The sequence below is a fragment of the Acinonyx jubatus genome, chromosome B1, assembly GCF_027475565.1.
Source record: "Acinonyx jubatus isolate Ajub_Pintada_27869175 chromosome B1, VMU_Ajub_asm_v1.0, whole genome shotgun sequence".
Classification (NCBI taxonomy): domain Eukaryota; kingdom Metazoa; phylum Chordata; class Mammalia; order Carnivora; family Felidae; genus Acinonyx; species Acinonyx jubatus.
This window is the reverse complement of record NC_069382.1, coordinates 138,499,556-138,526,201: the sequence shown is the minus strand read 5'-3', so window position 1 is coordinate 138,526,201 and position 26,646 is coordinate 138,499,556. Positions and strand designations below refer to the sequence as shown.

The window sequence follows — 26,646 nt, the reverse complement described above, 5'->3', positions numbered from 1 at the left end:
CGGCATCCTCCTAAAGAATTTAGAACAGTGCCCGGCCAAAGTCCATGCTAGAGAAATGTTATGGGCTGGCACTGGTGTGGAGTGTTCGCCCTCCGTTCCAGGCCTGAGCTTCCTGGGAGCCGGGACAGTGTAATCTTTGAATCCACGCGCCTCGAACGAAATAAGCACTGCAATCAATCTGCAGAGCTTAACGCAAGAGAAGGGGACGTGGAAACCGAGGAAACGGGTCTCGGTGCGAGGGTGTTGGGAGAAGAGGGCGGGAAAGCGTGGCCACCCCGGAAAGCGGAGAGCTGCGGCGCCACCGTGCAGAGGTGGAGCCCCGGCGGCCGCGGGGCGCGGCTGGCTTTTCCCAGGGCCTCCGGCGGCGGTCAGGTGGGGCCCGGAGGCCGGGGGAGGGGCGGGAGGAAGGGGTGCGGTCGCGGTCGCAGACCCAGCGGACGCGGAGCACCGGCGGACGGGCGCACTCCCTCTCGCGGTTCTCCCGCACCCCGCGGCCCCGCTTCAGGTAAGTTCAGCCTCCCCGCGCGTCGCGCGCGGCTGCTCGGCAGCTGGCAGAGGTGGGCGCGGGGCCCGATTCCCCGCGAGCGCAGCCCACGCCGCATACCAGCGGGCCGCGGGGGTGCGGGGCCTGAGAGGCTTTAGGGAAGAGAGTCCACGACTCCCATTTCAAATTGGAGGAAACTGAGGCCCAGAGGAGCAACCATGGGGTGTCCCGGGGAGTCACCCAGCGGTGGTGAGGGCGGGGCGCAAAGCGACCCCCAGCTGGCCCTGCGCCCTCGACCCTTCAGGTTCCATCACAGCTAGCAGCTTACGGATCCAGCTGGCCATCTCGGCCTCCCAAGTCCCGAACGTGTTGGGGACAGAAAAAGAGCAGGGAGTCACAAATGTCCTGTGGGTCCCTGGGGGCTCAGGAGGGGCTGGCTCGAGCTCCGTTCTGAGGACTTGGAACCCCACCCATCCCTGTGAGCAGTTTCTCCTCTTTAAGTTAAGCCATTTATCCTACTACACTTAATTATTTTTAGGTTGTAGAAGAAAAGTACATTTAGCTATTAAGTATTGGGAATCGGAGGAATTTGCTTTTCCTTGAAAAGACTCACCTTTTTCTTTGATTGCAACAGAGTCCATTTCACGGCTCATGAATCATCCTGCTGGCATTTAACTCAGCAGGTGGGGAATCTGACTCCTAGATTGCAAATGACCCTATATAGGAAACTGTGGTTTGTGCAAGGTCCCAGGGGCTCTGGGTCCCTGATGGCTCCTCTGGCTGCTGATAAGGAGTTACATACACAGCCAGACTTAAATTCTTTCCCAGGATTTGTGTTCTACACAGACCACAAGTCTACCATCAGGGAGAGCTACATTTACAACTTGTTTTATCAACATCGTAAAAACTGTAACTCATTATAATGTTATTCTGCAAAGATATTACCATTGGCTTCATGAAGGCAGAAAATTTCAGACTGATGAGAAAGGGAATTCAAAGATGTAAAGAAAACCAGAATCTTGTTCTCAGAGCTATGGTGGTTGTGTAGAGCAATCTGTTGAGAAATAGGAATCCGGGATGAAGTAAAGGAAATGAGGGAGGTACTCTAATCCCCTTCTGAAAAGCATCATTAAAGTTCTGTTGTTAGGTCACATGGCCTCCAGTATGGAGTGATTTCTTAAAACTTCAATCAGTAATAATTGTTAATAATTTACAATTTACAGATTGTACTGGATCAACACATATTGAACATCAGCTTTGACAGTGTTTGGGATAGGCACTTGGAGAAGGCAGAAGCATGGAAGTTAACTTCATACCTTTGGAGTGTCACTGTCTAGATTCAGGAGGGGAACACTCACTTGCTGTGTGGCTGGACCATTGTTGTACCTTCTCTGTGCCCAAGCTTCTTTAAATGCAAAGTGGATAGTATTAATGACACATAGCTCCCTAGATTATTGAGGTTTATATTAAATCATTCATTCATTCAATAAGTGCTTTTTTGGGGTGCCTGGGTGGCTCAGTCGGTTAAATGTCCAACTTCAGTTCAGGTCATTATCTCGTGGTTCGTGGGTTTGAGCCCCACATCAGGCTCTGTGCTGAATGCTTGCTCGGAGCCTGGAGCCTGCTTCAGATTCTGCTCTCTCTGTCCCTCCTCTGCTTGTGCTCTGTCTCATTCTGTCTCTCAAAAATAAATAAATGTAAATTTTTAAAAAAAAGTACTTTTTTAGTGCCTTCCATGCCCTAGAGAACAAATATGACAAAAAGCCTTGCAGAATTGACCTAGTGCTTTTTATATTACCTGGCACATAGTAAGAACTCAAAATGCTAGCTGACATTATAATACATATTACTTCATTCTGTGCTAGCAGCCCTCCTCTTTTTACAGATGAGGAAACTGAAGCTCAAAGAAATTGAGTTTTAAGATACAAAATCAGGGGATGCCTGGGTGGCTCAAGTTAAGCATCCAACTCTTGTTCTCAGCTCAGGTCTTGGTCTCAGGGTCGTGAGTTCAAGCCCCATGTTGGGCTCCATGCTGGGCATTGAGCCTACTTAAAACAAAAAAAAACAAAAAAAAACAAAAAAAAAGAGGCAAAATCAGAACTAGGACACCTTGTATCCACTGTGTATACAGAGGGATGCAGTGTTAGACCTGGTAAGTAGAGAGCCCATTGCCCTAGGCTACAGAGCGCCTGAGAAAATCAGGCTAAATATTTTCAGGAACTAATAGTGTTGATTTCCTATGAACTTTGTTCTGGAGCTATCTTTAAATTTTTAGATTATTTTGTTCCCAGGATCAGTGGGAGCAACTTGTATTTCTAAATCAACCATGGAGATATACCAGCATGTTTGAATAATGTCTACGTATGAAAAGTGCATGGGTTCCTAAACAGGGCTCCACCAAAGAATTGCCCTTTTCACCTCTGGGCCCTACCAGGAACCAGACTGCCTTCTTAAAGAGCAGGCATGTCTGTTTATAACAGGCTGTAGGCTTGGAGCCTTGTAAAATGTAAATGGAGATATCATAATCAAGCACGAAGAATCAAAGTGAAGCTAGCTAGAATTTGTTGACCATTTTTCTGCTGCTGTTCCTTATGATGGTGTGGATTCTGGTTAAAAGAACTCAGCAATCAACATAGTTCTATTGGATTTTTAAATGAGTCAAGAATTTGCTTTCCAGGAAACATATGTATAAACCTCTTAAGTGTAGAGATTTTCTTTTTTCTGTCTTGTTTTGACCCCTACCCAGACCCAGCACAATCCCTTGTATATAGTAGGTGCTCAGCAAATGTTTGTTTAGCAAATAAGGTACTTGATGTTAGAGACACATCATCTTACTGAGATGGTTTCTCTTTGAATGTTGACTTCTGGTTTGCGGATTAAAGATTAAGGGTTATTCTGAGATTATTGTGTTCTGAATCCCAGATTTATTCTGTTTAGTAATTTTTTTTTCTTTTAATAGTTTAGTGTGATCTCGATTCAAGCAAAAGTGGAATATCATGGCCTCTATCTGGGTAAGTAAAAACCAAGCCCTCATAACTTATCTTAGTCAAATCAAAATATAGAAAGTCAAATCAAAATATTAGTAAAAATGTTTTGAAAGTTGATAAAATGTTCATTGGAAAATATAACATGCCAAAAAAGCTAGAGGATGTCTAAAAATAATAAAATATAAAAATGTATTTGTAGAGGTACATAATTAAATTATTTTTGATGATACCAAATTAGAGATCAATAACAGTAAATTTCATCTGTGATTTGGGAATTTATTATATGGTAAAGATAATGTTTCATATCAGAGAGGAAAAGATAGCTTATTCAATAAATAATGTTAGGAAAAGTTCTAGCCATTTGGGAAAACAGTAAATCTGTATTCCTTCTCCCTTCTTACATTAAAAAGAATTTCAGATGGATAAAACACTGAAATGAAAGAGACAAGATATGGGAGAATTTTAAAAATAATCTTGGAGGGCCATCTGGGTGGCTCAGTCAATTAAGCGTGTGACTCTTCATGTTGGCTCAGGTCATGATCTCAAGGTTTGTGAGATTGAGCCCTGTGTTGGCAACACAGAGCCTGCTTGGGATTCGCCCTCTTTCCCTCTCTCTCTCTGCCCCTCCCCTGTGTGTGTGATCTCTCTCTCACTCAAAGTACATACACATTTAATAAATAAGTAAATAAAAGTAAAAATAATCTTGGAGTAGGAAAGGCAGTTACAACTATGACACAAACCAAAAGCCTAAAAGAAATACATTGATCTACTTAACTGCATGTAAACTTATGGTTTACATGCAAACAACACTATTAATAGAGTCAGAAGACAACCACAGGGGAATAATATTTACAGGATAACAGACAAAAAACTTATTTCCTTAACATAACAATTACTTGAATAGGGGTGCCTGGGTGACTCAGTCGGTTGAGTGTCTGACTTTGGCTCGGATCATGATCTCATGGTTCGTGGGTTCGAGCCCAACGTTGTTGGGCTCTGTGCTGACAGCTCAGAGCCTGGAGCATGCTTCAGATTCTGTGTCTCCTTCTCTCTCTTCCCCTCCCCTGCTCGAGCTCTGTCTCTGTCTCTCAAAAATAAATAAATGTTTAAAAAATTGTTTAATTACTTGAATAAATCAATAAAAAAACTCAATGGAAAAATTTGTAAGGGACATGAATAGGACATGAAAAGAATTACAGATGTAATACACGAAAATATATGAAAAGATGCTATCTCTCACTAGGAAATAAAGAAATGTAAACAACACAATGAGAAACCATCTCTACCTAAGTATTGGTAGAGGCGAGGAAAACATATAGTAAGACCAGTGTCAGAGAATATGTCGATAAGACAGGTACTCTCATACTCTGATCATGGGAGATTAAACCTGGCACACTTTTCGATGGTATTTTGGTGATATCTATCAGTGTTTAAATGCACACCGTCTTTAACCCAGTTATTCCACTTCTGGGTACTTATCCTATAGATATACTTACATAAGGCTGAAAAAAATACAGGCTAAAAGACATTCATTTGTATTCATGAAAATATGCAGGTAGCATAAATGGCCATGGGGTATGAAGTGAGTAAGTGACTCATTTGTAACTTACAGCCATTTTTAGGTGATCATTAAAAAGAATGGGAAAAAAGGGGGTACGGTCTTTATATATTGATGTAAGAAAATGTCCAAAGAGGAGTGCCTGGGTTATTTAGTTGGCTGAGTGTCAGACTCGATTTTGGCTCAGGTCTCGATCCCAGTGTCGTAGGATCAAGCCCTGCATCAGGCTCTGCCACTGACAGTGTGGAGCCTACTTGGGATTCTCTTTCTGTCTTTCTCTCTTATGGGGCATCTGTGTGGCTCTGTTGGTTACTCTTGATTTCGATTCAGGTCATGATCTCATGGTTCGCGGGATCAAGCTTCGTGTTGTCATGCTCTGTGCTGACAGCACATGGAGCCTGCTTGGGACTCTCTCTCTCCCTCTCTCTCTGCCCCTACCCCCTTCTCAAAATGAATAAATAAACATTAGAAAATTCTTTCTCTCTCAAAATAAATAAACATTCACACACACACACACAAACTCTCTCTCCTTCTGCCCCTCTCGCCTACTCGCCCTCTCTCTCTGAAGTGAAAAAAAAAAAAATTAAAAATTAATCAATGAAAAATAATCAATTTACAGAATATATCTACAGAATGATTCTGTCTATAAGAAAGAAAAAAGAAAAAATATCCATGAAGACTGTATTACATGAAAACTTTTTAGAAAGGCAGAATTGTGAGCAAGGGCACATTTATTTTTTAGTGCATCACCTTCCGTGCTCTAATTTTTTTGTGAATCATGAACATACATTATATTTCATGAGTGAGGGGCAGAAAGGTCTAAAGAATAGCTTGTATGGAGATGTACCAGCCCTAAGAATGGGTGGTGCTGGGCAGAGGTGTGCTGCTGCAATTGTTGCTTGGCCCCAAGTTATTCCCTTACCATGGCCAGGAGGCCAATCAGTCCTCTTTCCAGGTCTGAAATTCCTGCTGCTATTGTAAACACTTGGTAGAATCAGATGGGGAACAAAAAAAAAAAAATCTCTCTAGTCCTTGTCCGTTAGTAATTCAACCTGGGATTAGTTGGTCAGGCTCTCTAATTAGTGGGTCAGCTGACACCTTCAAAGTCATGGCTCATTTCTGAAGGGCTGGGAGAAACCCAAATGTGTGAGAGAGGGTGTATTTGTTTTCTGTTGCCACCATAACCAATTACCATAAATTTAACAACTTAACACAACACCCATTTTTTTAATCTCACGGTTTCTGTGTGTTAGAAGCCTGAACTTGGTCTCATGGCACTAAAATCAAGGAGTTGGCAGGGCTGTGTTCCTTTCTGCAAATGCTGGGAAGCATCCATCTCTGAGCTTATTTAAGTTGTTGGCGAAATTTACTTCTATTGACAAATGAATGGGTGAATTAAATGTGGTACGCTGTCCCCCTTTTTCGCGGTTTCACTTTGCATGGTTTCAACTACCCACAGTCCACCACAGCCCAGAAGCAGAACGTCCTTCTTCTGACAAATTGTCAGAAAGCGAACAGTAGTGGAATACTTTCTTTCACTAGTTTCTAGATCTCAGCGCCTACATCATTCACCTCAGTTCATCTCATCACAAAGGCATTTTATCCTCTCACAGCATCACAAGAAAGGTGAGTACAGTTAAGATCTTTTGAGAGAGAGAGACCACATTCGTATAACTTTTATCACAGTATATTGTTATAATTCTTTATTAGTTGTTGTTGTTAATCTCTTATTGTGCCTAATTTATAAATTTAACTTTGTCATAGCTATACATGTATAGGGGAAAATAGTATACATAGGATTCAGTATTATCTGCAGTTTTAGGCATCCACTGGGGGTCTTAGAATGCCTCCCAATGGATGGTGGGGAGGTGGCTACTGTATATCCATACAGTGGAGTCTTATTCAGCCTTAAAAAGGAAGGGAATTGTGATACATGCTACAACATGGATGAACCTTGAGAACATTATGCTAAGTGAAATATACCAGTAATAAAAAGACAAAATGCTATGATTCCATTTCTATGAGGCATCTGAAGTAGTCAAATTGATAGAGACCAAAAACAGAGTTGTGGTTGGACCACATAGAGACCAAAAACTCCAGTTGTTGGGCTGGAGAGGATTTGCTGCTTGATGGGTATAGAGTTTCCATTCTGCACAGTGAAAAAGTTCTGGAGGTCTGTTTCACAACTGTGTGAATATTCTCACCACCACTGACCTGTACACTTAAAAATCATTAAGATGGTAAATTTTATGTTTTACCATAGTAAAAAAAAAAAAACCCTCAGATTTTTGTAAATATTCTTACCACTAACTTTTATCTGTTCTGTTTTTCCCCCTTACACACAAAAGCACATTAAACACCTAAAAACAAATAAGCAATCAAGTCCATACTTTTCTCCTAAACTATAGATCAGTTTGCAGTTACCAGTGGATGGTGAGTTTATTGGAGTGTTATGATCAAGAAAGAAGACTTTGGTTGCTATTTTAGTACATTGCCATGGAAGATGAAAGACTAGCTGGTTTCCTGGGTCTATAAATTTGAGGTGTGTTGCAACCATCCATTGTATCAGATGAGTCAATAATCTATGTTGCATTAATGTTTCCTTTGGAACTGTTGCATATCTCTGTTCAGGCATGTGTTCTCCTACTTAAAACCCAAGGAAAGGACCTGATATTGTAACAGTTTGTACTCTTTGGACCCAGGGTCCCTTGTCTTCTGTTGCCTTTAGGTCATAGCAAGCATTCAGGCAACCCACAAATTAGAACTAGTCTTAGGAACATAACGTGTGTGTGTGTGTGTGTGTGTGTGTGTGTGTGTGTGTGTGTGTGTGTTTGATACCTTCATTGCTTTGGGGGTGGGGGGCAGGTGATCAGGAGCTCTTGGGAGTGGGCCAACTGCCTCTTCACCACAGGCTTCTGGCTGTGCAGGATGGCATTGGCTCTGCCAGTGGCAGCCATGCGCACATCGGGGCGGTACTTGTTTTTGAGGACCACGTACCTGATGCTGCTGAGGGCTGCCTGGGCATTCTTGTTAATGGGCTGCACGTAGGAGGTGTCAGGTTTTTGCTGGTTGGATCCCCGCTTCATGACTACCACTAGACCTTTGCCATCCGCTGCGGGTCAACACCCACAGTCTTGCTGTGAATCACCCCATTGTAGAGGAAGGAATTGTGAGCCTTCAGGTTATGGGCTTCATGTTATGTGTCTGCTCACTCCTCTTCATCAGGAAGCTGGAGCAGTTCGGCACCACCATCCATTGAAAGTGGGCAGACATGGCAGCAGAGTCAGAAAGAGCCGGAACATGACTTTATGAAGATGCCATAGCAGTATATTTCCTATACATGCCTTCTACAATGCTGGCGCTCTCGAGCAGATATTCTGGGGTCTTTGCTCCTTGGTCAATTCCTAACTTATTTTTACAGAATAAGGAATGCAATCTGCTATTTGTTTGAATCCTCAAATTACCATTTTTATTATGCTGCTAATTTTTTTCTAAACTCATAACCACTGTAATCCTTATGAGCTAGTATAACATCTTAACTTGCTATACATTCTCCCTTCCCCAGTCCAAACTCTACTTTATAAATGAGGAAAACATGGAACCACTCAGGAACCAAGGGATAAAAGGTATTTTACAAAAATGTAACTTCACATAAATGTGATGCCTGCAAACTTTGTCTTGAAGAAGTTCATCAAAAGGCAGTTAAACAAAGCAGCAGGTACCTGCCACATTGAGCTCTACTGGGAACAGAATGAAGACAGTCCAGCCACAATCCCAGCTCTTCTCTCACATAACCCTTTAATGGGTTAAGAAGTGGGCTCTTGACTATGACCTTGAGCAAGTTACTCTCAGTCTCTTGCTATCTCTGTTACCTCACCTGTAAAATGGGTATAACAGTAGTACCAACATCATTTAGTGCTTGTAAGCATTAACCCAGTTCATGTAAAATTGCACTAGCCGTGCCTGGCATGTAGTGAGCCCTCAGTAAACGTTAGTTGTAATCATTATCATTCCAACGTATTATTTTTTAAAAATCATCTTCCTAGCTAATTAGTATCCCTGCAACTGTTTTTGTAAAGGAGTTTCTGGGGTCTGATTTTATGACAGATCAACAGCATCCTCTTCCCCATTGGAATGATTCTCTCTGAGCCATCTGAAAACAGATGGATTTTCCTCAAATAGATTCTTTCTGACCACTCCTATTTTGAAGATTATTTTTAGAGCAGTTTTAAGTTCATAGCAAAATTGAGGCAACGGTAAAGAGATTTCCCATATACCCCCTGTTCAGACACATGTGTAGGGTCCTCCATTATCCACATCCCCCACCAGAGCGGTACATTTGTTGCAACTGATGAACCTACATTGACTCATCAGAATCACCAGAGTCCACAATTTCCATTACAGTTCACTCTTGGTGTTGTACATTCTGTGCCTTTGGATATTTGTATACATTTAAAGATATGAATGTTCTGTTCCCACTCCAAGTGTGTATACTGCAGAACAGTGCTGATGCTCACTACCTGGAGTTAAACTCCAGGTTTAAGAGCCCTGCCCTCACTTCAGACACCAGCTGCATGCCTCAGAGCTACCTGCACTTCTGACCTATACATTCAGAGATTTCTGTGACCCTCTAGCTTTCAGTAATCATCTAGAACAACTCAGAGAGTTCACTGAAAGTGCTGTATTTGTGATTACAGGTTTTTTAAAAAAAATTTTTTTTTAATGTTTATTTATTTTTGAGGGATGGAGAGAGAGAGAGCATGAGCGGAAGCGGAGAAGGGGCAGAAAGAGAGACACACACAGAATCCAAAGCAGGCTCCAGGCTCTGAGCTGAAGTCAGATGCCTAACCAAGTGAGCCACACAGGCACCCCATTACAGTTTTATTAGAAAGCCTGTCTACACATAGAGACACAGAGCAAGGTCTGGAAAGGCCCTGTGTCCGTGGAGTCAGGACACATCACCCTCCTTTGCACATCGTGTGTCCACCAGCCAGGGATCTCCAGAGTTTTCACTGGGATTTCATGACATAGGTGTGATTGATTGAATCACAGGCCATGGGACTGAAATTAATCTCCAGTCTCCTTCCCCTCCCAAACTGCCATCCTACAGCTATCTAGAGGCTTACCCTGAGTCACCTTGTTAGCATAATAAAGACACTCCTCTCTCAGGAAATCCCAATGGCTTTGAAGCTCTATGCCAGGAACCCAGGACAAAGACCAGAGATATTCTTTGTTAAATGAGTATCTATATATGTATATATACATATATCTATCTATATCTATCTATATATGTATATATCATCATACATATATAACTCACATTAAGGCTGCACAGAATTTCCAAAATATCATATTCCTTTATCGTTTACTAAAATTATATTAACAATAAGGTACTGGTTACCTTGTGCTGATCAGAACTTCTGCTTGGAAGTTACTATCTTTAATAATAAGGAACACAGGGGAAAATGAGTACATGTTTTGTAATAAATACAGATTAGCAGGCAAAATCACTCAAAGCATGAGGTCCATGGAGAAGAAACACTTAAAGGGATTCTTGATGGTGGAAAGGTTGGGGAAGGCTTATGTAGGGTGGAAACTTACTAACAGGAAAAATTAATCCCTGACAATGTGTTCTTGTGAGGAAGAGAGCACAACTTTTCTTCCCCACCCAACCCTTCCTCTCTTTCCCGGGAACAATATTGGTGCAGTTTGACACATGAGGACAAAATGGTTCCATTTCCGCTGTGTAGCCCGGAGTAATGACACCAACAGTAGGGATGCCTAGGAGAGGTGCCATGTGCTAATGTGAGAGAGATTTAGGGAAAGTAATGCCTTTCTCTTCCTTTCCCATGGATGACACCAGCCCCAGGCTGTTGATGCTACTGGTCCTGGGTACAGAGAGTTGGTGAGAGCCCTGTCCAGTTCATGTATCTAATTTTGGTGGGGACATCCCACCTGACCTTTCTTTCCTGGTGTGTTTTCTCTTCCTAACCACACAGATCTAAAACATGTGTGGGGAGAACACCTGTGTGACACACATGTGGTTGTGTTGAATTTCTCCTCCAATCTCCCTGCCTACTGCATCTCAGGGCTGGAGGATCTGGCTCTAAAACTGTTTTCATTGAACTAGACTCCTCACATCCCAAGGAGATGGGCATCATGCCTGATTAGGTGCTCTTCAACACGACTGCAACTTCCTGTCTGGTGTGTGTTTTAAGCCGTGTTCCCTAAAGCTTCTTTGGATAAATATTGGCACTCAGACAGTTGCAAAAATGGTCCTCTGCAGGAAGTTAATGAAAAACAGGTAAGACCTGGATTTCAAATCAAAACTTAGAGCCTTGTTTCAGGACAGAGTCTGGAAAGAAACACTGTCTAATCTGAGTGAGAAGAGAGAGGATTCACTGGCAATGAATGGACTGAGCATTAAAGAGCTGTCCTTCGCCGCCCCCTGGCCCCAGGTCACCCGTGAAGGCCCCTTTCACACTTAATCATAATAAAAAGTGTAATTTGCCAAATCTATGAGTCGCTATTTGGAGAAGCCTGCTAAATCACAGGCAAAGAGGAAAAGAAAAAGTTTTAGATTGAGAGCAAGCAATGTGAAGGGAAGAGAAAGAGGGAGACACAGAATCTGAAACAGGCTCCAGGCCCTGAGCTGTCAGCACAGAGCCCGACGTGGGGCTTGAACCCACGGACAGTGAGATCATGACCTGAGCCGAAGTCGGATGCTTAACCGACTTAGCCACCCAGGCGCCCCAAGCACAAGCATTTTAGAGTACAGAGCAAGAAGATTAATACAGACGGAGAGGTCTCACATGCATTAGAAGAGAATAAGTCAAAAGGGCAGAAAATTCTCAATCTGTCCCTTCCTCCATTATCAGATTTTGCTCCTTTGGTTTCTAACCATTTGTGTTGGAGTAAATACTTCACCTGGGTTCTGAAGGCATGTTTAAATAGGTGTAGTGACAGTTCCGTCTGAACAGCATGTACAAAGCTGAAGAATGCATTAGTCAGATTTTTGAGGTATGACATGGAGCTCTGAAAAGGCACATAGTGGCATTTGAGAGTTATCAAAGAAAGCAAGACTTCGAATAAGAAGACATTTTTAATTCACTTATTCACTTAGCAAATATTTGCTAAGCATCCACTATGTGCCAGATACTTTTTTAGGCTCTGAAGATACAGAGAAAGAGAAATTTAAAAAACATGGAGCTTATGTGCCTCTGATTTTTATTAGGGAAGGTAGCTAATAAACTAAGAAGTAAATGTGTATTATATAAAATCGGTTTTAAGTACTCTGGAGGAAAGCAAAGATGGATAATGACAGTGATGGAGAGTGTGCTTTTTCTGCTCAGATATGTGAGCAGAAGTCAACATGGAGTGAGGGAGTGGGTCAGGAGAATATCGTGGGGAAGAGCATCCAGCAGAAGGAACAGCAGGTATAAAGCCTGAGATGAGATGTATCACCCCCTGAGGTGACAGGAGGGGGACAAGGAGTTTTGGGGAGGCATGACACTTCTGTTTTGGGGATCCTTCAAGGACCACAGAGAATCTCAGTAGTCCCAATAGCCTTTGTATAAACTCTTCAAGGAATTTCCATTATGTAGGTTTACTTTGCATTAGGAAGAGTTCTTAGATCTGTAGCAACTTGTTAGGATTGTCACTTCCCAAACACACACTTGTACAAAACTCATAAAATAATGCATGTAGCCATCGTGTTATGTGGGCATTAATGGCCTTGGCCACAGACACAAGAAATGTTCTTTCTGTAATATTACAAACAGTAAACGTCCCTGATCTCGGTCCCTCATGGGTGGATTTCCATTCCCATAGAAGTGATGTGGGAGCAGACTGGGTGTCACCACTACATTCCCAGCATCCTGCCAAACCAGTGCCATTTTCTAGCCGGGTACCCATTTTAGAAGATGTAGATGGTGCAAGATTCCCCAATCCAATAAGTCAGCTTCCCTGTATCTTCCAGAATCTTCCAGAGTTATAGGGCAGGTCCCTTTGACAGAAGTGTCTCTCCTGGAGGATGAAGTCGGATATGTACTTCATCTAACTGAGGATGTGGCCAGCATAGCCATACTAGTCTTCCACTCTCTGTGGCTCTTGGCCAAGCAGAGTTTGGTCAAGAACTGTTAGCTAAGTTAAGTTAAACCTGACTGATTGTGGATTAAAAATGTAATCTTCAAATACTGCTACTAAATAACTCAAAAGAAGATGAATATAAATTATTTATAATCCACTTCAAATAAGGAAAATTATTCTGAGAAAGAAGTTTGTGTTGATAAAGACTTTTGGGAGGCTCAGTGTTTCAGACTCAATCCAGTTAGTTAGGTTTGCTGCCTTCACCAAAGAACCCCTGAGTGCTTGGAGAGACAGTTAGAAAGACATAACAGAGTCACTGGAAACATCCCTGGTTCACCAGGCTTCCACCCTGGCTTCTGGAACCAGCTTGGAAAGATCTGGAATAGCCTGTGGTACTGAAAGTGGCCACTGAAATATTTCTAACATATTCCAGATTTCCTAGGATACAATGGTCACTTTGATCTCTGAACTACTGATGTTTGAAGGAAGCAATTTCATCAGGCAGCCAATTGTGTTGTGTACGTCTTGGAGAAATTCCACACCTTGGGATGTCATCATCTTGCTTCCATTTTCTTCCAGCAAACTCATTCATAGTTATTTATTAAGCCCCTATCTGAAGACTGGTACTGGGTTAGAGCTGGATACAGTGTAGTGAGTAAAACAAAAGGTCTCTGCCCCTTGGAATTTTATGTCAGAGGAGATAGAGGTGCAGATATAAACGGTGAGAGATAATACTGAAAGCTGAGTGCCCTAAGCGGGGAGGGTTGCTGAGATGGAGACCAACAGGAGAGGACCCACTCAGGTCAGGTGGCCAGAGCTGGCTTGTCAGAGAAGATAGCCTTTAAGCAGAGGAATGAAGGCAGAAGAACATTCCAGATAAAGGGGATAGCACAAAGACAGTAAGATGAAGAAGAATTCAACACATGTCTGCTGGGCTCTCAGAGAACTGAGGTGTGCTAGACAAAGGGGAGAGTAGCTCTGGGTGGTAAGGACGAAGAGCGAGTTGGGTCAAGCCACGCAGAGCCATGGGGCTGACTGACACAGAGCCCTTGGCTGCTTGTGGGAGGTGGTAAGAGGTGGGCAATGGAAGGAAGGGAGACCGCTGCAGATGTCCATGTCCAGGGCAATGGTGATGGTGACTTGGACAACAGTAGGGGCAAGGAAGATGGGGAGAAGTACACAGGAGATGATCTTTTTGAGAGAGTCTAAATACAGTAGGCTTTGCTGATGGATTGCACTTGCAAGGAAAGACAGACACATCAAAGGAGACTCAGGTTTGTGGAGGTTGGTGGTACCATTTAAAGGGACAGGTACTGAGAAAGAAGGGCAAATTAGGGACGAGCTTAGAGACTACAGTCGGATTGCCTGGGTTCAAATCCTGGCTGTGCCACAGGCAAGCCAAATGACCTTGGAGGAGTCTCTTCTCTGTGTCTTCTCCTCTCTAAAGTAGGGATCATAATAGTCCCAACTGCATAGGGTGGCTTTGAGGATTAGATGAGCATATATGGGTAAAGCAGAAGTAAGTACAATGTAATTGCTATGTGGGGAAAGAAATCAGCTTGAGAGAAAATAATGAATTGATGTGTGAGACATAAAAGCAGACACATCAAGTACACATTGAATATACGCGACCAGTGTTCAAAATAGAAGTCTGGGCTGGATTTATAATTGTGGGAGTTGTTTGCATGCAGCAGAGGGTACTGGTGGGAATAACCCACAGCAGGATTAGAGGAAAAGAAAAGAGATTTTCCATTTTACAAGTACCTAATTTATAGAGGTCAGGCAAAGAGGAAACCTGACAAAGAATAAATGCAAGCTGGAGGGGCAAGAAGAAACCCCAGGGATGGGTCCCAGGAGCCAAAAGAAGGCAGAGGTCTGGCTGGGTTGACCATGTTTGACACATGCTTCTGAGAGGTCAAGGTGTCTTCTGATGATAAACTGTGTTTCATGGAAAGCAAAACACAAATAGTTTGTCCCTATCTTTCCTCATTTCTGAATCACACATCTTCTACTCCAGCCCAACACCCTCCTCTGTTACAGCTTTCCAGTGCTCTTGCTCTGAGACTCCGCTGATGAAATCATTGTGTTTGAAACAAGAAAAGAAGGCAAGTATGGATCTTTCCTCAGTTGAGTGAGACAAGTAGAAATGCATACATGTCCTCTGGACCTCTTGGACGCACTTCAGATGAAGCCATGATGTCACTGGCTTCTCTCAATCACCGGAGGCCGCCGATCCCTGCTTCTCCCACCCCCTGCTTCTCTCTGCTGCCCCTGGGTGGGAAACACTCCAGCAGTGGTGATGGGGAGCCTGTTGTTTACAGGGATCCCTGCTGTATTCGTTTCCTGGGGCTGTTAACAAAGTTTCACAAACTGGGTGTTTTAAAACAAGAGAAGTGTATTCGCTCACAGTTCTGGGGGCTGGAAGTCTGAAATCAGGGTGTCCATAATGCCATGCTTTCTCCGAAACCTGAAAGGGGATCCCTCCTTGCCTCTTCCAGTGCCTGGTGGTTTGCTGGCAATCTTTGGCGTTCCTTGGCTTTCAGCTGCACAGCCCCAGTCTCTGCCTTCACGGTCACATCACCTCCGACATGTCTCTGTCTTCACAGGGTTGTCTTCTAAGGACACCTGTCATATTAAAGTAGGGGCCCACCCTACTCCAGTATGACCTCATCTTAACTAATAACATTTTAGTCAGCTTATATCCAAAAAAGGTCACATTGTGAAGTATTGTGCACTCGGCCCGACACATCTTTCTGGAGGGACACGATTCAACCCATAATACTTGCCTCCCTTGACCACATTTCATCTCAGGTCCCTTTACAATCAGCTTTCTTTGCTTTTGAAAACCAGCTTTAACTAGAAAAATTGAGTGAGAACCCCGCATTTTCCAAGTCATGATTGCTTTATTTATTTATTTTTTTAGTCTACTCCACCTTTCTTTCTCTCATAAATCTTCATGACCCCACAGACTGTTTTGACATTGAACGAAGAGTGATCATTTCTCCCCAGCTTTTCAAGAGTTCCTGAGTCCTGGAAGTTTATATGAGGCATTTATTTGAAAGTTTAATTTTAGAATATGGCCTTTACAGGACTTTATGAAGTGATGAGTGATTTGGCTCTACCTCACCCTCAAAATGTACCTTGTAACAGCAGCTGTTCTTGCTCTGAAGCATTTGGCTTTAAATATGTTTCCTGTCAACAGGATTGCTGCCTTGTGTTTTTCTCTTTCATTCATCCTTCTGAATATACATGTTAAACTTCTTGCAAACCCAATACACTGGGTTTGAAGAAATAGGTACAACCGGGTTTCATGGTCAAGGACAGACTGACCTCTCTCGGGGCATTGGGGGGGGGGGGGGGTAGTAAGGGGAGGTGCCAGCAGACAGCTCTCCAGGCCCAGCTTGGCCACACCAATGGCTTCAAAGAATCAGGTGCTCTAGTGACCTCCAAAGGATAGTTCTAGAAGATCAGACAAGATGATACTGACATGAAGAAGACAGTTTAAATGAGATGCAGCCTAGCCTGGTAATCAGGAGCAGAAGCTGATGAGACTGTCCACTTCCTGGCTGGGTGAACTTGGACGAGTTACTCAACTATCAGTTTTTGCATTATCCGTAAATAGTATGTACTACACCTGCCTTACAAGCTAATTGTGAAAATTGAATGAGCTAATGCAGGAAATGTGCTTAGCACAGGACTGGCACACAGTAGCAGCAATTGTTATTAATGTCAAGACCTCCTGTTATTTCCCCCCCTTTATTTAGACATTCCTTACTTTAATTTATTTTCCAACTGCTTTCAAGATCATTTCCCCTTTGGGGGAATCTGAAGGTCAAGTTTGAGAAAAGGGAAGAAACTAAATGTATTTAAAGAATGCGGAAATCTGATAAAACATTTTTTTTTTATAAATAAAAAGACTTTGCTAAGTATCCGTGTCCTACACTAGCATGACACTTGGCTAGGGTGTCAGGGTTAGTGGAAATAAATGAAGTCAAGCCTTGAGTAGTAGTTTAAATATTAAGGAATTAAGCCTGCAAGGAAGCAGGCGATGCAAATAGTTTCGGTTGTCTGTAAAAATGCCAGCATTCCTGAAACAGTGAGCTCATCATCAAATTCTTCTTCCACCTCCCAGAAGAGAATCTATGGCTTGTTTACTCCTTTTGCTTTGGTTTTCTGGGCAGCTGAGAATGAAATAGAGCAGTGGTTCTCAAACTTTAGCATGCGTTAGAATCATCTGGAAGGCTTGTTAAAACACAGATCCCGAGTTAAAACACGGCCCCAGGGCTGACTCAGTGACTGAGGCTGATTCAGTAAGTTGATTCAGTAAGACCGGAATGGGGCCTGATAATCCGCATTTCAAACAAGTTCCCAAGTGGTGCAGATGTGGCTGATCTAGTACCTACACTTTGAGAACGGCTAATGTGGAATACTGTGATACATTGCGATATGGTGGAGAGCACAGGGCATTTTAGACACGAAAGCAGGCAGATTCAGATTCTCCAGCTGTCCTTAGCAGTAGTTATGTTAAGCAAATAACTTCTCTGAAATCAAGTTTCTTCCATTTTTAAATGGAAATACTGTAATAAAATCTACCTTGTTAAGGTCATTGTAAGACTGAAATAAATTGTAAAGCACTTTTGTTCATGGACTGGCATGTGCTGGTTTAAAAGATTCTATTAATTTATTTTACTGTACAATTTTTTTTTCATAAGTCATGTAAATATTCTTGAATGTTCTGGGCAACCAAGTCTATCAAATGAATAATACTGCTTATTTAAATAACTGAGGCATTCTGAAAAATTTCACAAAGCTTCCACTTTAGAATTTCTATGCCATTTTTCAATCTGGTGTGTGTGTATGTGTGTGTGAATGTGAGTGTGTTTGTGTGTGTGTGTGTCTTTTTTCTTTTAATTAAACAAGCAGTTCCTCCCCCATTTAATTCTTACTAGGTGGCAAATTACAGAACAGACTGAGAATTTCAGCCTTCTCTGATTTTGCGCATTGGAATTTCAGCATATTTTGATGTGTAGGTAGTAGAGGACAGTGAAAAGGTCAAGGCTAGAATGCAAACCTTGAGTTTTCATGAACAATTAGAATCTGGTTGCAGTTTTGCCTTCTAGTTTTCAAAAGCAGACATGTGTGGTACAAAACCACCAGGGAACTTCTTAAACGTGTAGAGTCTACCTTAACACCTCATTCCTATATGGTTCAGTATGTGTAATGAGGTACCTGGTCAAATGCATTTTAAAGAATCACCCCAGGTAATACAGACATTACATTTCCAGAAAGACTAGGAGTAGGCTGGAATGGTCATGACTGCATTCAAATTCAGGTTCTGCTGCTTAATTAGCTGTGTGAGTTTGAGCAAATTCGCCAATCTTCTTAATGTCTTTTTTTTTTTTTTTTTTTTTGAGAGAGAGAGGTTGAGGCGAGGGGGGTTAGAGAGAGAAGTTTTTTTGTTGTTGTTGTTAACATTTATTTATATTTGAGAGGCAGAGAGACAGAGCATGAGTGGGAGAGGGGCAGAGAGAGAGAGGAAGACACAGAATCTGAAGCAGGCTCCAGGCTCTGAGCTGTCAGCACAGAGCCTGATATGGGGCTCGAACTCACGACCCATGAGATCATGACCTGAGCCAAAGTCAGACGTTTAACCGACTGAGCCACCCAGGCTCCCCAAGAGAGAATCTGTTTTTTTAAAAAAAATTTTTGTTAATGTTTATTTATTTTAGGCAGAGACAGAGTGTGAGCAGGGGAGGGGCAGAGAGAGAGAGAGAGACACAGAATCTGAAGCAGGCTCCAGGCTCTGAGCTGTCAGCACAGAGCCTAACGCAGGGCTTGAACTCATGCCATGAGATCATGACCTGAGCTGAAGTCAGACGCTTAACCGACTGAGCCACCCAGGTGCCCCGAGAGAGAGAGAGAGAGAGAGAGAGAGAGAGAGAGAGAGAGAATCTTAAGTAGGCTCCAGGCTCAGTATGGAGCCTGACTCGGGGCTTGATCCCACGACCCTAGGATCATGACCTGAGCCGAAATCAAGTCTTAAATGCTCAACCCCTCCAATCTTCTTAAACATTGGTATCTTATATGTGAAATGGGTCATTCTTACTCATTTATCAGAGCTGTTGTGCAGGTCATATTAACATATCTATTAGGTGCCTAGCACAGTGCTGGGTGTGAAGCACTCAAATGCTCCAATATTGTGGTAGATCTTCTAAAATGCCAGATATTTAGATAAGATCAACACAAAAGTTCCTAGATGGATAGAACTGAAATGAAGCCAATTGGCTCTGTGAGTCCATAAAATATTTACTAAGCCTTGGAGAAATGATTCTCCAAAGATTATATTGAAGTGACTGATTTCTTACAGGTGCCATTAGATCAGACGCATTCACAACTAGTTTCTAACCTGTTATAAACACTCTTTTAGAATTAGAATTCCTTATTTTGGATGCTTTAAGATTAAATAAACAGTGTTTGATCGTATTGAAACAAATTGTTTAACCTAATGTACTGAATCAGTGGCTTCTCATTTTTTACTGTGCCAGAACATTAATTTTCCATTCACTTTAATGTGGCAAGATAATGTCCAATTGTGAAAATATTAAACACTTCAGGAGAGCCTAAATGAAGCCATGTTAGCACAAGACAACAGAACCAATATTATTCAGTAGCAGGATAGGAAAATCAACTTAGAAAGAAAACATTATTACTGTAAAGACACGTTTTTATTCCAAGAGTTAGGAAATAACGTATAAATACATGTTTACTTGGATTTTTCTCAACATCTTTGTGGCTGTTGTACAGTCTCTTAAGCAGTTTTAAGATATTTTATCCTTTCTGTAAAATGGTCTTTCCCAGTTTACTGATGTATTTCTAATTTGTGTGTTTAAAATTAGTATCATGGCATTTTTCATTTCCATGCTATTCCTGAAGGTTTATGTTAATGGCTTTCAGAGTTTATCAGCCGCAATCCTTTAAACAAAGCTTAAGAACACACAGTCCTAATGGGGTTTTCATTTGTGGATCCTTTAGTGTAAGGTTCCCCAAGGACAGTGGTCAGCATTAATGAAAACATCTTGAAGTCTGTAAACCACAGTTACTTCTGTGTTAGATGTAGTGAAAAGCCTTGAGCTATCACTTGAAAACAAAGAGGATGCAGGAAATTCTCTCTCATTGCTTTCACGCAGATGCCACTTTATAGCAAATATTTTTCGGAGTCACCAGGATTAACATAATTTATTGTTCTAGAGAACAAATGTTGTATATTTCTAATTTGTTACACCAGAGGGGAAAAAATGAAAGGCCTCTTTGTATATGTAGCAAATGTCACATTGCCTGCCTGTCTGGGGATGGGAGAGTCTCCTGAACCACTCCTGAAGAGAAAGGAAGTTGTTGCAAATTATGGGTTTGTTATGCTTCCAACGTGCATGTGGGAATGTACACAATACAAACAAAGAGGTCATTTTGAACTAGTGGCACTTCGAAATATTTCCTTCCAGGTTGGACACCGAGGGACAATGCAAGATTATCCAGGCTTCAGCCCATCAGTGGATGCTGAAGCGATTCGCAAGGCAATCAGAGGAATTGGTCAGTACTGCTTTGTAATTCCTCTCTTTATGTTGAAGCAAATCAAGAAAGTTACAATTTAAGTGCATTGGTTCAGGGGTGCCTGGGTGGCTTAGTCAGTTAAGTGTCTGACTCTTGATTTTGGCTCAGGTCATGATCTCACGGTTTGTGAGTTCAAGCCCCACATCTGGCTCTGTGCTAACAGTGCAAAGCCTCTCTTGGAGTTCTCTCTCTCCCTCTTTCTGTCCTTACCCCACTTGTGCTCTCTCTCTCTCTCAAAATAAATAAATAAACTAAAAAAATATTTTTTAATATTTAAAAAAAATAAAATAAAAAATAAAAGTGCATGATTCAATTTGCCCAAGTTGGGTTACTTGACTATAGAAATTGTAAGGACTGGAGCGCCTGGGTGGCTCGGTTGGTTAAGCGTCCGACCAGCTCAGGTCATGATCTCGTGGGCTTGTGAGTTCAAGCCCTGCATCAGGCTCTGTGCTGACAGCTCGGAGCCTGAAGCCTGCTTCAGATTCTATGTCTCACTCTCTCTCTGCCCCTCCCCTGCTCAGGCTCTGTCTCTGTCTCAAAAATAAATAAACACTAACAAAAAAAAAAAAAAAAATTTAGAAATCGTAAGGACTTTTAAAAAATGTGAAATAATAAGGAAAAATGTATGGGACACCCAGTTTTATTAAATCTTAATATTTGCCATATTTACTTAATAGGAAACACTACCATCACCGTGGACCAACAAGAATGGTCATCGTAATGAATCATTACAGATACCATCCCTGCTGATTCTTCCTGGATCTCTTTCCTCCTCAATTCCCTTTCCACACTGATTTGTAATGCCACTTCTGTCTTGTAAGTTTCTCTATTTTTCTGCTCATTTTTCTCACCATCCTAAACTAGAGTGTATTCTCGTGAAACTTAATTCTGTAACTACATGTGTATGTATGTATTGTTTTCTATGATCTCAAACAGTATAAATTGGAACCATGTTGTGTATTATATGTACATTCTTCTGCAACTTCTTTTTGTCTGTTAACATTTTTTAAAAATTTTTAAAAATGTTTATTCATTTTTGAGACAGAAAGAGAGCGCAAGCAGAGGAGGGACAGAGGGAGAGGGAGACACAGAATCTGAAACAGGCTCCAGGCTCTGAGCTGTCAGCACAGAGCCTGACGCGGGGCTCAAACCCATGAACTGTGAGATCATGACCTGGGCCAAAGTCTGATGCTTAACCAACTGAGCCACCCAGGCGCCCCTCTTAATATTATGTTTTTGAGATTTATCCATGTTGATATGTTTAGCTCTGCTTCATTAACTTTACTTGCATAGTAGTCTATTGAATTATTAGATCATAAGATGGGATATTGATGGAACATGTAAACTGCCTACAATTCTTTTCTATTACAGTATAAAAATGCTGCATTGAATATTCCTGTGTACGTCTTGTGCACATTTGCTAGCATTTCTCTAGAACATAACGAATGGAATTCAGAGTTGAAGATGTTCATCTTCAAATTAACTAGAAATTTTGCCAAACTGCTCTCTAAAATAATATGCAAATTAACATTCCTAACTAGCAGTACATGAGACTTAGTCTTGCTCCATATTCTCACCAATACTTGCTAAGGTCACACTGTTCTGTTTTCCCAACTGAGTGGCTCTAAAATTGTATCTCACTCTGCATGTATTTGCTTCCTCTCTTCCCCATCCCCCAAGACTGATATGATTGAGTCTCCTTTCTTGTCATTTGCTTCTTCTTTCTTGAATTATTTCTTCATATCTATTACCCATTTTTTCAGTTGGATTGTCTTCTTCATGATTGGCAAGATTTTTTCTTTTTTATAAATTCTGGATATAAACTTTTTTTTTAAATTACAATCCATGAAAATATCTTCTTCCAGTCTGTGATTTTCTTTTAACATTGGTTATAGTAATTTATATTGCATAGAAATTTTAAATTTTAGTGAAATCAAGTTTACCAGTATTTTTTTATGATATACTTATTATTGTGCCTTTTCTGTAACGGGCTCATAAAGATATTCTCCTGTGTTTTCTCTCCAAAGTTTTACAGTCTTATTTTTCACATTGGGATGTTCAATCTACCTGGACTTAACGTTTGTGTATTTAAAGGTATCTAATTTTATTTTATCTTGAGTGGCTAGTTCATTGTCCCAGCACAATTTATTGAAGAATACATCCTTTCCACACTGATTTGTAATGCCACTAGTGTCTTGTAAGTTTCTCTTTTTTTCTGCTCTCTGCTATGCTCCATCGGTCTGTTTGCCTATCCCTGTCTCAATATCACATTGTCATAGTTACTATTATAATTTTACAATTAGTATCTAATAGGGCAAAAGCTTTTCTTGGCCCAATTCCCTCCCCTCTGAATTTTAGGGTCAATTTGTTAGGTTCCATGAAATATACTGTCAGGTTTTTTTTATTGGTGTAATATTATCTCATTTCTGTCTGTTTGGCTTTACATTTTTCTTTCTGTTTCTAAATGACAGTCATTTCTTCCTTTCTCTCTGTGCTTTCCCTGTTTATGCTCGATGTTGAGTAGACTGTTCCATGAGGTTAATGTCAAATTGAACAAATTAATAGTCTTTAAATTCTATTGCTTGTCTTTTTTTTTCTTAATATCATGTTTCTTCACAAATTTTTGCATTTGGGGTTGCAGAAGCAGAACCATTACCTATGTGTTCTCAGTCCAGAATCAGGTATCCTAATGGCATTTGCATTAGACATGTGTCTGATCCCATCTCTGAACTAGGAGGCAGCTGTTTTACTTTCCTGTCTTGAGCATATGCAAAAGCAAGAGATGAAAAACCTCCTAGCATACAAACTACACACAACTGCAAGCAGTAGCTTTGTCTGGAGTCTAGGGCCATAAGGTGTAGAGATGCAGAGAAGGGGTAGAAAATTAGAACAGAGATGGGAGGCAGAAGCTAGACCCTAAAGAGCAGGTGCATGAGCTACGGGGCTTGAGCTTCATCCTGAAGGTTACAGAGAACCATTAGGATTTCAACCGAGGGATTGACATGATCAGGTCCATTTTAAAGAATTTACTGAGGCAGGGGTGCCTGGGTGGCTCAGTCACTTGAGCGTCCGACTTCAGCTCAGGTCATGATCTCACAGTCCATGAGTTCGAGCCCCGCATCGGGCTCTGTGCTGACAGCTCAGAGCCTGGAGCCTCCTTTGGGTTCTGTGTCTCCCTCTCTCTCTCTCCCTACCCCTCCCTTGCTCATGCTCTGTCTCTCTCTGTCTCAAAAATAAATAAAAACATTACAAAAAAAAATTTTTTTAAGAATTTACTGAGGCAGTGATTACAGTATGAATTGGAAGGGGGTCAAATCAGGAGGCTATTGACGTTTCTAGATAAAATATGATGCATGCACAAGGGCCAAGGAGAGGGCAAATTCGAGAGATGCTGATGATTGCTACCCTGTAGGGAGTAAAGAAAAGAAAGGGGTAGACCACTAGGGTCTTTGGTTGGGTGACTGTATCCATAGTGATGCCATTGATGAGGGTGCATAGAATGAAACACAAGTTAGAGAGGAAAGAGAATGAATTCAACCCGGAGCATCTGAGATACTTGTGCAGTTGGGGGGTGGCTAGTCGTGCCCCAACACAGATGCCATTACAGGTCCAAATCGATCATCAGACTCACAGGACACAACTAGGCTTTAATTGAGTTCCATGTTTACTTAATGCCATAGAAGAATCCAGGACCAGAGATGTGGTGGGACAGCATCTTTCCCTGGGAGGCCCAGCCACTAACCAAGTACATGGTTTGTTTGCCCTATCCTTGATGTATATAGAGTATGTACCATGGCCACTGGCATATATAGCCAAGGAGCATGTGGGTCACCTCAACACTGAGAAGATGAGCCTTGAGTTCCAACTGATTTTCTATACCATGAATCACATAGGCCCAAGAAACATAAGCCAACTCAGAGCTCCCCAACCCAGGGGTAGTCCTCACTGCAAATGAGGTGGACACAACTCCCCATGTTACTTCATACTTTAATTACCAAGAAAATAGTGACCTTGAGGACATTCTCAAACAGGCCAGCATCAGCCCTTTACTTACAACGGGTGCTTAAGTCTATGGGTCTGGGATGTCTGAAAGTGGTACAACTCAGAGAGGGAAATATATGTTTTGGGGTCAGAGATTTGGTTTTACATTCTTGCTACTAAAAAGCTGCATGACTTTGGCAAATGAGATAACTTTTCTAAATATTGTGTTTTCATCTTTGGAACAGCTGAATCCTACCTACCGCCCAGAGCTTCAGTGAATATTAACTATGACCATGAATAAAAGGTATCTAGAATATGGAAGGTTCTCAATACATGTCAGTTCCTTTTTTTTAGAGAAAAATATTTGACATCAAGTATGGAGATAAGAGAGAGATAAAAGGTGATAGGACAGCAACTGAACCTCATAAGGGGGGAAAAAACCCTAGTTCAAAAGCAACACATTCCTCGCACTACTCCCTCGGTCTGATACACAGGGAGGAATATTTGGACAATAATTGTTGTCTTTCCCCCAAACTCCCCCAAATTAATTTTCTTTTCCAAAAGCCTGGCAAAGAAATGCAGATTCCAACCTGGTAAGAACCTGGAAATTAAAAATTAAAATGCCTTCCTCTCTGCATTTGTTTCAAACCATTGATCATTTTTCCTTTGTTCATAACAGATATTAGGCATCTTTGGGTTGATGGTGAGTAATATTCTTTTTGTCTCGTTTAGGAACCGATGAGGAAACACTCATCAGCATTCTGACTGAAAGGACAAATGCACAGCGGCAGCTGATTGTTCAGGCGTATCAAGCAGCATATGGAAAGGTATGATTTGATTAACATGACAACTAGTAAAGAGCTAATCACTATGGATCAGGGATGCTCCCACGTGATTATGCCTGCAGATCTTTTGTTTCAGCCCAAGTGTAACAGAATGTACCCTGGGTATCCAGTCATAGGTAGGAGTCCTGGTTTTGCTCTTAACTAGCTGAATGGCTTTGCATATGTTATTTGCTCTTTCTGGACCTCAATTTTTCCACCTGTTGAATAAGGAGGGTTGCCTTAGACCAGTAACGTTAAACCAGGAATGATTCTGCTCCCCAAAAGATATTTGGCAATGTCTTGAGACATTTTGATTATCACACCCGGTGGGAGAGAAAGGGATGTTTCTGGAATGTGGTGGGTGGAGGTCAGGGATGCCACTAAAGATCCTGCAATGCACAAGACAGCCCCCATAGGTAAGAATTATCTGACCAGTGCTCACGTCGACAGCACATATACTAAAATTGGAACGATACAGAGAAGATTAACTTGGTCCCTGTGCAAGGATGACGTGCAAATTCATGAAGCGTTCCATACTTTTGTTTGTGAGTTCGAACCCTGCATCTAGTTCTGTGCTGACAGGGCAGAGGCTGCTTGGGATTCTCTGTCTCCCTTCTCTCGGCCCCTCCCCCAGTTGTGTGCTCTGTCTCTCTCTCTCTCTCAAAATAAAGACATAAATTTTTCAAAAAAAAAAAAAAAAGGATTATCTGACCAATTATCTGGTAGATCCTGTCTTTGATGATCTTTAATTTGTCTTCCAACTTTAAAATATTTGTGTAATTGTAGATTTAATTCATTCAGCAAATGAAAACTTACTTGTATACAAGAACATTTTGTGTCTTTTCCACACAGTGTATTTGTTCAGTAATAAACTACGATGTGTCAGGTGTGGGATATTTCTCTGTGTCAGGAGATATCCTTGTCTTTGGAGACTCACTGATCTAAAAAGCAGATCCCTCTTTTTCTTATGAGGTTAAAATTTTATTAGAAAAATTAGAAGTAGGGGTGCCTGGGTGGCCCAGTTTGTTAAGCGTCTGACTTTGGCTCAGGTCATGATCTCACGGTTTGTGGGTTTGAGCCCCACATCCGACTCTGTGCTGACAGCTCAGAGCCTGG

The 26,646-nt window shown here is 41.7% G+C and overlaps 1 protein-coding gene and 1 non-coding gene across 4 annotated transcripts in view; both read left to right on the top strand.

Moving 5' to 3' along the window:
- Window positions 1-32: 32 nt before the first annotated feature.
- ANXA3 (annexin A3) overlaps window positions 33-26,646 on the top strand; it is a 53,403-nt gene continuing 26,789 nt past the window's right edge. The window contains exons 1-5 of one of the 3 annotated variants that reach the window (XM_027058976.2): window positions 309-505; window positions 3,444-3,495; window positions 6,572-6,655; window positions 20,617-20,704; window positions 25,439-25,533. In XM_027058976.2, coding sequence (XP_026914777.1) covers window positions 3,481-3,495; window positions 6,572-6,655; window positions 20,617-20,704; window positions 25,439-25,533 — 282 coding nt within the window. In that variant the 5' untranslated portion in view covers window positions 309-505; window positions 3,444-3,480. Of the gene's footprint in view, window positions 233-308; window positions 506-3,443; window positions 3,496-6,571; window positions 6,656-20,616; window positions 20,705-25,438; window positions 25,534-26,646 lie in introns of those variants that run through there. The other 2 variants (XM_027058995.2, XM_027058986.2) reach the window with 2 other exon arrangements.
- On the top strand, window positions 25,965-26,071 carry LOC113601037 (U6 spliceosomal RNA). The gene has a single exon (XR_003422169.1). It is a non-coding gene; the product is annotated as a U6 spliceosomal RNA (small nuclear RNA).